At 39.5% G+C, this 12927-nt stretch overlaps 1 protein-coding gene across 3 annotated transcripts in view; it reads right to left on the bottom strand.

Annotated features, from left to right (window-relative positions):
• ibtk (inhibitor of Bruton agammaglobulinemia tyrosine kinase) overlaps positions 1-12927 on the bottom strand; it is a 153849-nt gene that overhangs the window by 101732 nt on the left and 39190 nt on the right. For 2 of the 3 annotated variants that reach the window (XM_078542452.1, XM_078542450.1), the window contains exons 2-5: positions 9698-10451; positions 7352-7448; positions 6419-6543; positions 3776-3886 (exon numbers count right to left, since the gene is read on the bottom strand). In XM_078542452.1, the coding sequence (XP_078398578.1) occupies positions 3776-3886; positions 6419-6543; positions 7352-7448; positions 9698-10021 (657 nt within the window). In that variant the 5' untranslated portion in view covers positions 10022-10451. The remainder of the gene's footprint in view (positions 1-3775; positions 3887-6418; positions 6544-7351; positions 7449-9697; positions 10452-12927) is intronic. The other variant, XM_078542451.1, reaches the window with a different exon arrangement.

Raw genomic sequence — 12927 nt, 5'->3', positions numbered from 1 at the left:
GTCATTACCATCACCGAACCCCCACTATCAACAACCTGGCAGTTACCACTGACCAGAAACTGAACTGCACCAGCCATATAAATACTGTGGCTACAGGAGCAGGTCAGAGGCTAGGAATCCTGTGGCAAGTAGCTCACCACCTGACTCTCCAAAGCCTGCCCATCATCTACAAAGCACAATTCAGGAGTGTGATGGAATACTCTCCACTCGCCTGGGTAAGTACAGCTCCAACAACACTCAAGAAGCTTGGACAATCCAAGTCAAAGTAGCTTGCCTAATTGGCACCCCATCTACAAACATTCACTCCCTCCACCACCAACGCACAGTGGCAGCAGTGTGCACCATCTACAAGATGCAATGCAGGAACTCACCAAGGCTCCTTAGACAGTTCCTTCCAAACCCACAACTGCTACCATCTAGAAGGACAAAGGCAGCAGACACATGGGAACACCACCACCCAGGTGTTCCCTTCCCAGCCGCTCACCATCCTGACTTGGAAATATATCACCATTCCTGTTGTGTTATGGGTTTGTTCGATGTCTCAATAAAGAGATCTTGAGATTTGTGTTTAAACATGAACCATTTATTGTTAATCCTTAACTATGTACAGGCCCCAGTTAATGTCATGCATGGTGTGGCTGCCATGCAGGTAGGCTGCTTCTAGAATGTGTTCTCAGTCTAGTACCATATGTATCTATGCATCATACCATGGGCAGTGTTAGTTCTCCAGTCACATTAGCCCTTGCTCTGCTGAGCACCTTTTCATTACAATGGCGTGCAGGCACACACATTACCACATAACAATTCCTTCACTGTCACTGGGTCAAAATCCTTGGACTCCCTCCCTCACAGCATTGTGGGTGCACCTGCAACACATAAACTGCAGTGATTCATGAAGGCAGTTCACCACAGCCTTCTCATGGGCAATAGGGATGGGCAATAAATGCTGGCCTAGCCAGCAACGCCTACATCTCATGAATGAACTTTTAAAAACTCTTAATATTCCACCCAGAGAGAAATCAATGCTCTCAGGATGGAAAGAAATTGACAAGGAACTCATAGAAAGCTATAAACACACAACACAATTGTTCCTACAAATAACTCGAATAAAACGGATCTACATTCCAAAGAATTTGGAAAATATTGCTATCAGCTTAAGAACATTTAAACCAGATAACTGTGAAAATGGTTAACTTTTTATTGTTCCCAGCAAAATCATATACAAACATTATTCAAAGTCTTAGGGGGTAATTTTAACCTGCTCAGGGCAAAAATGAGCAACCGAACCCTAAAATGCCTACTTCTGGTTTTAACAGAGGTAGGTTGGGGTGGTGGGTGGGGAGGGGGTGGTTGCTGGGGGCACGGGGTAAGTGACCAACCAACCTACTCATTCTAAGCAGTTAGGTCATCCTCAAAATATTTTCAGGAGGCTATGCTTCTCCAATTGTCACGGCTTATATTTTGAACAAATACAGGTCAGTTTTCTTGTGCCTCTGGAAACCCGGCAGCAGAAGGGAAATGGTAAGGGCAGATCCATGAAGTAAGTGCCTTTACAGCACTGGTTGAACCAGGAGCCTTTCACTCCAGTCAACAACTAAACCCGTAAATATCCCTGACCCCACAACCTGTCCACTCCCCCTTCAATGACCAACCTCCTTCTGGTAAGCACTTACTTACTGTCGATGGTTGCCAATAACATAGGCCCTCATTATGGTAGTCATCAGGAGCAGAGAAACCAATCACTTATTTCCCTCCCGATGATTGTTCCACTTCCAATGCCCAACCTTCTCCCATTATCTTATTCCATGGCAGCAACCTAGAACCACCATGAAGTTCAGTAGGACCTCTGGAATACTTTTACATTTTCTGGCTGCTAGACCACACCACAATACCCTTTGTGTCTCAATCATATAATTTGGGCCTTACTTTAAAAAGGTCAAACTTGCACCACAACTTGTACTGATATAACAACTTATAAATTAAAAAGTTCCAACGTCCTTTACCAAGTGTGAGTGGAGAAGGGAACATATCAGACAGCTAAAAGGTGTAGGGAGAAATGAACACTTGCCAGGGTTTAGGGAGGGAGTCCCAGGGTAGTGCCAAGGCAGCTGGAAGCTCTGCTGCCCAAGGTGAGCAAAGGGAAAATGGGATTCACAAAAGATTCTTTTTAAATATTTAGCCAAGATGTTAAGATACTCAGATAGCTAAAAGTGAAGAAAATGCTAAACAACTCAACAAAAAGCTGGCAAACAGCGATGCAGACCCACTTCACCCTTCACAACATGTAAAGCTCACGAGGAACTGGGTGGGCTGAACAGCTAGAGCTTCCAAAACACCCAAGAGCTGAGAAGTGGCCATAATAGTTAACAAGCATCTTTCCTTCACTACTACAATAGCCACCAAGGGACAGGGAACAGAATTCTCACAAATATCACCCACAGTCAAACAGTGAGAGCTATCACTGCTAAAGATAGCTAGATGCCAAAGATTTCATTTCTTCCCACAAGATTATATGGTAATCAAATTGGGTAACAGATGGACTCTATCTGGAACTCAAAATGCATCAAATAGTCTGAAACTACTTCCTAACAGCCCACAATAACTCGGACTACCTCCCACTGTTAGAATAGGACCACAAAACAATATTGTCTCAGCATGCCACAAAGGTTGCAAGTGGATAGGACCCTTGATGTTGCTCTGGCTCAGTCAAAACCCTGAGATTCATCAAATTATCACAATCACCAAATAACATGCTGCCCCCAATGTATATACAATCAGACTGACAATCCCAAAAGATCCTAAAAGGTGCCAATGTTGTCTCCTGTACACACTGGCTCTGATTTTCCTTTCTCAATAGCGGCAAATGCTCAGAAGTCAGAACACTGAAATCCAGAAGTTGCAGTTCGCCTGCCCAGAGCCCACGCTGATGGTCCCATCCTTCTTATTCTTAAAGCGACAAGGGCTATTAATTTGAAAACTTTGCCTGCTTGCTCTCAACTTGTATGGATGTTTTGTGCTAAAAGTTAAGGTTAAAAATCACAGTTTTAAATCAAAGAGTCATGCTTATGTCCCCACAAAATTAACAGATGGTTGCTAATTGGGAATAAAAAATGTTTTTTCCATTAATCCCCTGGCAAATCCAGCTTCTCATTTTCCCCTCTATCAAATGCTACCTTTTCCCCCTCTGCCAAGTGCTGTTTTTAACACCAACGGGACAGAGAAGCAAGGGCAGCCGAAGCAGAACAGGGGATGCTGGTGGCAGAGCTAAGGTGTTGGCTGGGGAAGGGAAGTGGGGAACTCCATTGAGAGGTCGAGAGGAATCCTTTTGCATTTATGTCCAAGGGACAGATGCCAACAAACTTTAAAAAAAACTGTCATAAAGTCTCAATAGCACTTAAAAGTTTATAACAGTTTTAAAAAGTGACATAACTTGTTTAAAAATCAAGGGACATGTCTTCAGCTTATGATGTTAAAAGGGGTGCGGCTTCACTCATAATGCAGCATGCTGGAAGCCCTCACTGCTTGTGTCAACACTAGGTCCTGCTACAGGAAGAAGAGGAAGCTTTCACTGCAGCCCACAGACAAGGCAAGTATGGGGGTTTTTTTGGGCAGTCAGCAGTGAACGACTTAGCTTTGCCACTGAATGGAAAAGCCAGATCACTATGGATTAAAAACGTATCATGAATTTTCAAAATATCTCTATTCTCTCTTCGTAGAAAGGAAAAAATAAAATGATTTAAAAAATAGAAATTTTAAACATAGAATTTCTACCTACAAGGTACGTTTGTTCGTCTCCATGTCCAAGACGCCCTCCTTGGCCATGGCCACAGGTGTACACTTGACCTTTTTGGGAAAGGAATACTGAATGGAATTTGCAAAGCACAACCTGGACAAAAACAAAGTACATTATTTGAATGATTATTTTTTTTTGTTGTTTCCAATTTTACACATGAGTAGTATCCGCCTCATTAAAACTGTAAAGCATTCAGCCTCCAAAAGATGTATTAGAAAGCGATTTCTGATTCCAATCACAGAAACAATGTCAGAAACAGAGTTTCAAATTTAGCTTAATCGTTACTTTCACAAGCATAATCGATAGAATAGGTTTGACATGCTTTGCACCAGATCAATAGCGCATCAACTTTTATTTTTATTGCAACCTGTCCAATTTGTAGAACAAAGTTTTCCATTAGATTGTGAACCATCCACTGAACAATAGCCTATTGTTAAATCATGATTAAATGAGGGACATTTCCTTAGACAAGATAACAAGTGGCAGTCATGCCACACAAGTACCTGGCAATGACCATCTCCAACAAGAGAGAACCTGACCATCCCCCTTTGACATTCAACAACATTACCATCGCTGAAAAATGCACCAACATCATTCTGGTGATCATCATTGAACAGAAACTTAATTGGACCAGCCATATAAATACTATGGCTACTGCGAGGTCAGAGGTTGGGATTCTGCTGCGAGTATCTCACTTTCTGACTCCCCATAGCCCATCTACAACCCAGAAGGTACCAATCAGGAGCATGATGGTATATTCCCTCCTTGCCTGAATGATTGCTGATCCAACAACATAGAAGAAGAGTGGAGATGGTGGAGTAGTGACAATGTCACTAGACTAGTAATCCAGAAGCCCAGGCTAATGGTCAAATCCCACCACAGCAGTTGATAGAATTTAAATTCAGTTAATTAAAAATAAAATAATGGTGACCATCGATTGTTGTAAAAACCCATATGGTTCACCAATACCCTTTTGGGGAAGGAAATCTGCCATCCTTACCTGGTCTGGCCTACACGTGACACCAGATCCACAGAAAATGTGGTTGACTCTAAAATGCCTTCTGAAATGGCCTAGTTCAAGGACAACTAGGTATGGCAACAAATGCTGGCCTTGCCAGCAATGCCTACATCCCAAAGAATTAAGAAAAAGCTCAACACCAAAGCAGCCTGTTTGACTAGCACCTCATCCAGCACCTTAAACATTAACTCCCTTCACCACAGATGAACCATATATAAGATGCACTGCGTTCAACAGCATTTCCAAACTGATGACCTCTACCACCCATAAGAACAAGGACATCGGATGCAAGGGAACACCAATACTTGTGTTTCCCTCCAAGTCACAAATGATGCTCACTTGGAAACATGTTGCCATTCCTTCAATGTCACTGGGTCAAAATCTTAGAACTCCCTCCCTAACAGCATTGTGCGTGTAACTACACCACATGGACCACAACGGTTTAAGAAGGTAACTCACCACCACCTTCTCAAGGCCAATTAGGCAATGGTAACAAATGCTGGCCTTGCCAGTGATATCTCACAGCTCATTAACCAATTAAAAAATTATAATGCTGAAGTAAGTTTACTGACAACAGCTTATTTTGCTGTTCAAGGTATATACTGCAATAAAAAATGTCAAATCAATAAAGCAACACACATCACCTACCATAATGTTCTAGTCTTGAACTGATATCAGACACCATAATGTCCAAACCTTGGTAACATTCTTTCCTTTTACATCACGCACGCATTAATTCTAATTACACACATTCCACAAATAGTAAGCTCCATACCACATCAATTAGGATTTAACTTGTCTGATTTCAGTTTCCTTGCCAACACTGCTACTAACAAACATTTATAATAAAATAAAAATTATTGTAGCTTATAAATCATTTCATATAAGGTCATCAAAATTTTTTTCTATGAAACACAGAAGTTTTTAGGGATTTTAATCTTGTGGTTCACAGGACATTCTATATGAAATACTCAAACTCTGGTTGTACAATTTCTTCAATACTTAAAATCTCACATTCCTAAACAGCGCCAGATACATACTTCAGGCTGAATGTAAACAGTAAATCAGTATGAAAGAAACAATTGCATTCCACAGCCAATGAATTACTTTTGAAGTATAACTGCTGCTGCTTTTGAAAAAGCGTAGCAGCCATTTTGCACGGAATATTCTGCAAACAATAAAATGAGATCAATGACCAGTTGGCATTAGCAGATGCTGTAAGCGGGGCATCTGATCAATGTTAGCATGACCAGCAGGAGGCCTTTTTCTTCAAATAGTGCAATGTCGTCCTTAACATCTATCCAACGTGACAGACAGGGCTGACATAACATCTTATCCAGAAGATGACACTTTTAGAAACATAGCATCCCTTCAAAGTTTGATGCGCTCACCTAGATTATTTGCTCATGTCCTGGGGTGGGTCATGAACACATAAACCTCTGGCTTAGAGGCAAAAGTGCTATCACTGAGCCAGGCAGATACAGGTGATTAGTTTGTACACTCCAAGAGTTAATTGGCAAAAAATGATTAAATATCTGCTGTGAGGCCTGCATTTTAGCACAAGAGATTTTAAAACATGAGTTTGCATCGTAAGAAAGTTTTTGTACCTCCTTAATGTAGATCCCTGACCTGGAGAAGAAGTCTACAAGCTCAGGATGATGCTTGCTTTGTTGGCTTCCATGACCAAGAGTAAAATTAGTGTTGTTACCCCAGGTATAGACTTCAGTGGGATCTAGAAAATAAATCTGAATATACATGTCAAAAATTCAAAAGCCATTAAACCACTAAGTATAATGTTGATCAGTCACATAGCTAAATTAGTTCGTTTAATCAATGCAACCTTCAACAGATGTTAATAGTAAGAATTAAAAATACTTGGACAAAATTCAGATCAGTTTCTATAACATTAGAACACTAAATGAACAGAATGAGAGATTAACACACATGTTTTTTATTAAATATCTTTTATGGTGCTTTTACAATGTTTTGCCAAACCTCTTGCGTTGCTACATGTCATAACCAGCCAAGAGGAAAAGCAGATGGCCTGCTTACAGCATCTGCTAATGCCAACAGCAGGTCACTCTATCCTCTATTTGCTCCCTCCAAGAAACTATCTATTCTCATCACCATCTCCCCAATCTTTATTGGACATCAATGAAACTAGTCATTTAGCAAATCACTGGTACAGAAGATTGTCAAGTTGCATCTTTACACTAGTCTTGTGTTTGCAGTGTTGGTGGCATAAATAATGCAATAAGCTCACTTTTAAAATGTCACTAATTGCTCCTCCAACTCCATTAGCAGCAGCAGCTAACTGGTACTGTATACAATGAAGATTCCTACTTCAAAACAACCAGGTACCCATACTTAAAAGAACCTTTAGAACTCAGTCACATATTTATAAATGACACCGTAGAGATTTTGTAAAGATTTTACAATAAACATTTAAACAGATAGTTCAATGTTTACTTAGATTTTTTTTACTTTAAATTACTACATACATATATTGATATATTGAGAGAATGAAGAGAGGATTATACCAGTCTTTCGATAAATCACATGTGATGGTCTATCTTTCATGGCCAAGTCGAGTATAGATAACCCTTCTTTATCCTGTACATACAGACTACTCCCATGCTGTTAAAAAAAATGGTAAAAGCAGAAATCAGAAACTATAAACTTCACATGTTTAAAAGGCAGGATATAAACAAGATAGTTTCAATGTACAAAGAAAATGAAATTTGAAAAAGTTGATGAAATTCTAGAAATTACATCCACTTTAAATAGCACCACATGCAACTTTAAAACTTTAATCATAGCAACTAGACCATAGAAATAAGTCAGATATAACTTCAGTTGCGGTGAGAATCTCATTGCCCTGCTCTTTCCCCATATCTTCTTATATTCTTCATTTGTAAATACCAATTTAATCTTTCTTTGAAACATCTTTTGGTCTACGCCTCAATAGCCATTTGTGGTGAAACAATTCATGTTCCCAATAAATCTGTATTTGCAAACATTTAATCTAACCTTCCCTTTGATCTTCCAATAACAATTCCAAGTTTATGTCTCTTCATGACTGATTCAGTGAAAACAATAGTTAGCTATTTATCCTTGTAAAGCCTTGCATTCTTTTGAAAAACTTTCATTAGATCCTATACAAAGCCCTAATTTTAAGCTTTCTCCATATCTAAAATCCCACATTCCTGATATAATTCTCAAGAATCTTCACTCTATCCTTCTTACGGATATAAAAATTGTGAGTCCAGGTTGGCATTTGGTATCCCAATTGTAGCCTAAATAGTGGGGCTTATATCAATATATCACTTCTGTGATTTAGTATTCAAGGCTCTATTATATAAAACCTTGTCTTTATGCCCTTTTCTGCAGGTTGAAGATCTGTGTACAGACCACCCTGCAGCCCCCTACTCTCCAAATAATCTAACTATTTTCAATATATATTCCTTCAGTATTATTTTTCCAAATATGTACTTCACATTTTCTTGCATTTATCCATCACCTACTCTGCTAACCCATCCATATCCTCCTGACTAATTGCTGCTGCTCACCATATTACCTAATTTGGTAACTGGAACAATGCTATGTACAAATCAAAAAGGTGCTTGCAGAGATTAATACTGACATGCCTCAAATTAAAAATTATTCGTTTACCTCTACCCTATGCTTTCACTCCCCAAGGCATCTGTCTATTCAGGTAATCCTGCTGTTACAAAAATCAAGTCTCTTTTGTGCTTCTTAAAATAGATGACAATGGTTTGTCTATCACTGTCAATGACGACATATGAGTTGCCTCCAACTTAATATACGTTGCAGGTTCTGCACATGCTGCCCCTCAAAGATATCATCCACAAAACACAGCACCCATTTCCAACTGTACAGTGATGATACCCAGGTCTATCTCTCCACCACCTGTGACAGTCCATCCACTTGTCTCTAAATTGTCACATTGCTTTCCAAAATTCAGTACTAGACGATAGGGTTGGCAACTGTGAGTAAATGCATTTCTGGAGGTTTCAACACATGATCTGCCCCCACATTCCAGCCATTAGTTGCCAACACATCCATCCTTGTGACGCACTGCTTTCCTATGCCAACTGGAAAGCGAAAAGACTCAAATACTCAATTAGATGATGCTTGACCGCCAGCCAAACAGCCTTTTTCCCCCAGTTTTCAATATTTTTATATCTGTTAAAGAGAAATATTCAAAGAAAATGACAAAAAAAACAATCTTTTTCAATGTTCTGATGATTTTTCTCCAGGGTTACAAACAGCAGTGTCCTGGAGATTGATCTTCAATTCCTGGAGACTCCAGGCCAAGCCTGTAGGGTTGGCAACTCTACTAGATAAGCAGAAATGTTTTCTAGTTAAATACTTTAGTCATCCCATCATTGGCAGCCATACCCTCAGCTGCCAAGTCCCAAGTCGCATAATCCCCTCCCTAAACCTCTTCACTTCTCTTTCCTCCTTTAAGACACTCCTTAAAATCTACCTGTTCTCACCAAGCTTTTGGTCATCTGCATTAATATCTCATGTAGCTTGGTTCAAATTTTGTTTGATAATGCTCCTGTAAAACTCCTTGGGATGTTTTACTATGTTAAAGGTAAAGTTGCTGTTGTTGTAAAGTTCGATTTTTAGAAATAATGTTTTCCTCCCTATGCCACTGAATATCAGATTGACATGAGGACTGATCTTTTCTTTGGTTTCTTTTTTCATTGACCAACATATTACAAGGAGTGGTAGTGGTAAAGAAACTTACCTGCCTAGAAGATCCAGAAACTATCTAATACAATGCCATAGCTACATAACTCTTGCAACAATATTAACTGGACTATCAATACTTGCACAAACAGAATAGAACACAGTACCTTGAGAAGAAACATAGCACAATCAATGTGTCCATAGAATATACTTCTGTGCAGAGCTGTCCATCCAGATTCCTTATCCTTCACGGAATGATCAGCCCTTTTCTTTTCAAGAAGCCAATCCAAAACAGATTTTTTACCACAAGACGCAGCCATGTGTAGAACTGTTCTGCCAAAACTATCTTTCAGGGAAGCTGCATTATAGCAATAAGATGAAAGGAAGGCTTTACTTTGACCTTCAGTTCCCTTAGTCATCACTGAAATCATGTCAAGGGCATGCTGCAGAGAGCGGCACTTTGGAGTGCAGTCAGCAGTCACCAAATTCATTCTGTTCCCACTTTCTAGGTCTTCAAAAAGTCTTAAATTTCTGTTGAAGGCTACGGAACTTAGTTGCCTGGCAGCTGTACCATCAGTGCTAGATTTGTGCTTGTGTTTAAAAACACTGCACTCTAGCAATCCTCTAGCCTTCGTTACATTAGTTCAGTACATGAGAACAGTGCTGGTTTAGTTCAAGGAACTGTTCCTTCAAGGTATAAAACACTATCTATAATATATGGCACTTTGTTGCAATTAAATAGACAAAAATAGAAATTTAATTATAATGTTTGTGGAAAATAAAAACTGTTGTAAACTTTCGGTCAAAATATATCCATCACACTCTCTTGAATATCATTCCTCCGAAGTCAGCCACCATAGGGGAAGGGAAGCTCCCCCGCAACTCCTTTCTTGCTTAAGCCTCCATAATTGTAAGTGTCACCTGTAAAAATAATTTTTAAAAACATAGTTCAGTGCACAGCAAATATTTCCACGAGCTGTATTAGTTCAATTTTGCTGCTTTACAAGAGAAATTCCTAAGTTACTACTTCTCACACACTTAGGATCATTCTTTTTCTTCAACGGGTTTTCAAAAAAGGTTGCAATATAAATGCAAGCGAGCATAACAAGAAAGCATTATGCAATTTTTCCTGGATTACTTCTATTATACTGGAGATACTGAAAAAAAAATTTCAGTGCAATGTGCTAAAAAGTACTTATGAACTGACATCAGAAAAGGTTGAAATACAAACAGAAAATACTGGAAATATTCAGCAGGTTTGGTAGCACCTGTGGAGAAACCGTTAAAATTTCAAGTTGAACATGACTCTTCCTCTCAAAAATTGAACTCCGTTTCTCTTTCCACAGGTGCTGCCAGACCTGCTGAGTATTTCTAGCATTTTCTGTTTTTATTTCAGATTTCCAGCACCTGCAGTATTTTGCATTTATATCAGAAAAGGCTGCTATGCCCTGTATTTATTGAGCATTATGCCACTCTGAAGAGAACATAGCACTTTCCCAAAAATGGTACAACATTGGAACCAGCTTTTTTTGCACAGGGCATAAAATATCATGGTTTGATGACTAACAGTCTTTCATTCTCTTGACAGGTCACAAACTATGAAAGTTTTGCTGTCAGTCTATTCTAATCATCCAAGGCTACAACCCATGGAGATATTACCTTTATTTAAAATACACTGCATTGCATGCATTTGGTCAGAATCAAATAGAAACTGGCTGAATAGCAGTTGCATGTGAGAAAACATAATTGCACTGTTGAAGCCTGCACAAAAAGTCAATTTGATATAAGGGTATAAATAAGCCAAACCACAGAGTGCAACGACCAGGGAATCAGGATAGAATACTGCTCCTCTAAGTAGATCTAATCAAGATTACAATATAACATTTCAGCCACTTCAGTAACCCTCAGGACAACAGTTTTCCAAACTTCAATTGTAGTCAATATTTGTGTACTATCTGGTGTCATGGAATCGCATTATAGCTATATCCAGAGGAAAAATTAAATTAGATTTAGTGTTTTTCCTCTGCTGCATTAAAACTTGTCATTAGTTTTGCACTATTCAGAAACTCAGCCAAGTTTTATCCTGAGCCCAGTATAGTATTTCAACCTTTATATTTACCAAATTCTGGCAGTAATATTTTCCATTTGTCTTGAAATTTATAGCAGGATGTGTGCCATTTAAGGGAATCTGTCTCACATGATATATAATCAACCATGCATTCTGATATATACATTTTTTAAATATTATAGCAGAAACATACTGACTTAAAAATCATAGTGTAGATAAATATTTTAATTCATTCCAGTAAAATAATTTTATACTTATTACACCTTGCACCTATAGGGATTGAAAAGTGTGCAGGGCAACAAAAAAAAAAATCATTTTCAGACAATTACTTTACATTTGCAATCAGAGCACTGCATCAGCCAACATCCTTCTGAACAGCATCTGAAATTATGTCAGGGACATTTGTCGGGCATGCAGATCTCTAACTGAAGTCCTGTTCCAAAGGTCAATGTTTATTGACAGCAAGAGGTCATTGAAAAGAAAGAACTCGGACAATCCCACCTGCCCAAATACCAAAAACAAGAAAGCTGCAAAAGGTTCATGTAAAGAAAGAACTTTCATTCATATAGGACTTTAAGACCTTAGGACAGGAACAGGAGAAATTCAATTATACGCAAGACATCGAGAATCTGGAGAAGGCATCATCAGATGTTAGTGACCATGACTGCATTTATAAATAGGTGCAAAAGATCACAGAATCTCACAGTGCAGAGGAGGCCCTTCGACCCATCGAGTCTGCACCGACACGTGAGAAACGCCTGACCTACCTACCTACCTAATCCCATTTACCAGCACTTGGCCCATAGCCTTGAATGTTATGATGTGCCAAGTGCTCATCCAGATACTTTTTACAGGATGTGAGGCAACCCGCCTCCACTACCTTCCCAGGCAGCGCATTCCAGACCGTCACCACCCTCTGGGTAAAAAGGTTTTTCCTCACATCTCCCCTAAACCTCCTCCCCCTCACCTAGAACTTATGTCCACTCGTGACTGACCCTTCAACTAAAGGGAACAGCTGCTCCCTATCCATCCTGTCCATGCCCCTCTTAATCTTGTACACCTCATTCAGGTCGCCCCTTAGTTTTCTCTGCTCCAACGAAAACAACCCAAGTCTATCCAACCTCTCTTCATAACTTAAATGTTTCAACCCAGGCAACATCCTGGTGAATCTCCTCTGCACCCCCTCCAGTGCAATCACATCCTTCCTATAATGTGGCAACCAGAACTGCACACAGTACTCCAGCTGTGGCCTCACCAAGGTTCTATACAACTCCAGCATGATCTCCCTACTTTTGTAATCTATGCCTTGATAAAGGCAAGTGTCCCAAA

This window comes from Cetorhinus maximus, chromosome 5, assembly GCF_964194155.1.
Source record: "Cetorhinus maximus chromosome 5, sCetMax3.hap1.1, whole genome shotgun sequence".
Lineage (NCBI taxonomy): Eukaryota > Metazoa > Chordata > Chondrichthyes > Lamniformes > Cetorhinidae > Cetorhinus > Cetorhinus maximus.
Note: the sequence above shows the minus strand (reverse complement) of the source record. Positions and strands in the feature narration are given on the sequence as shown.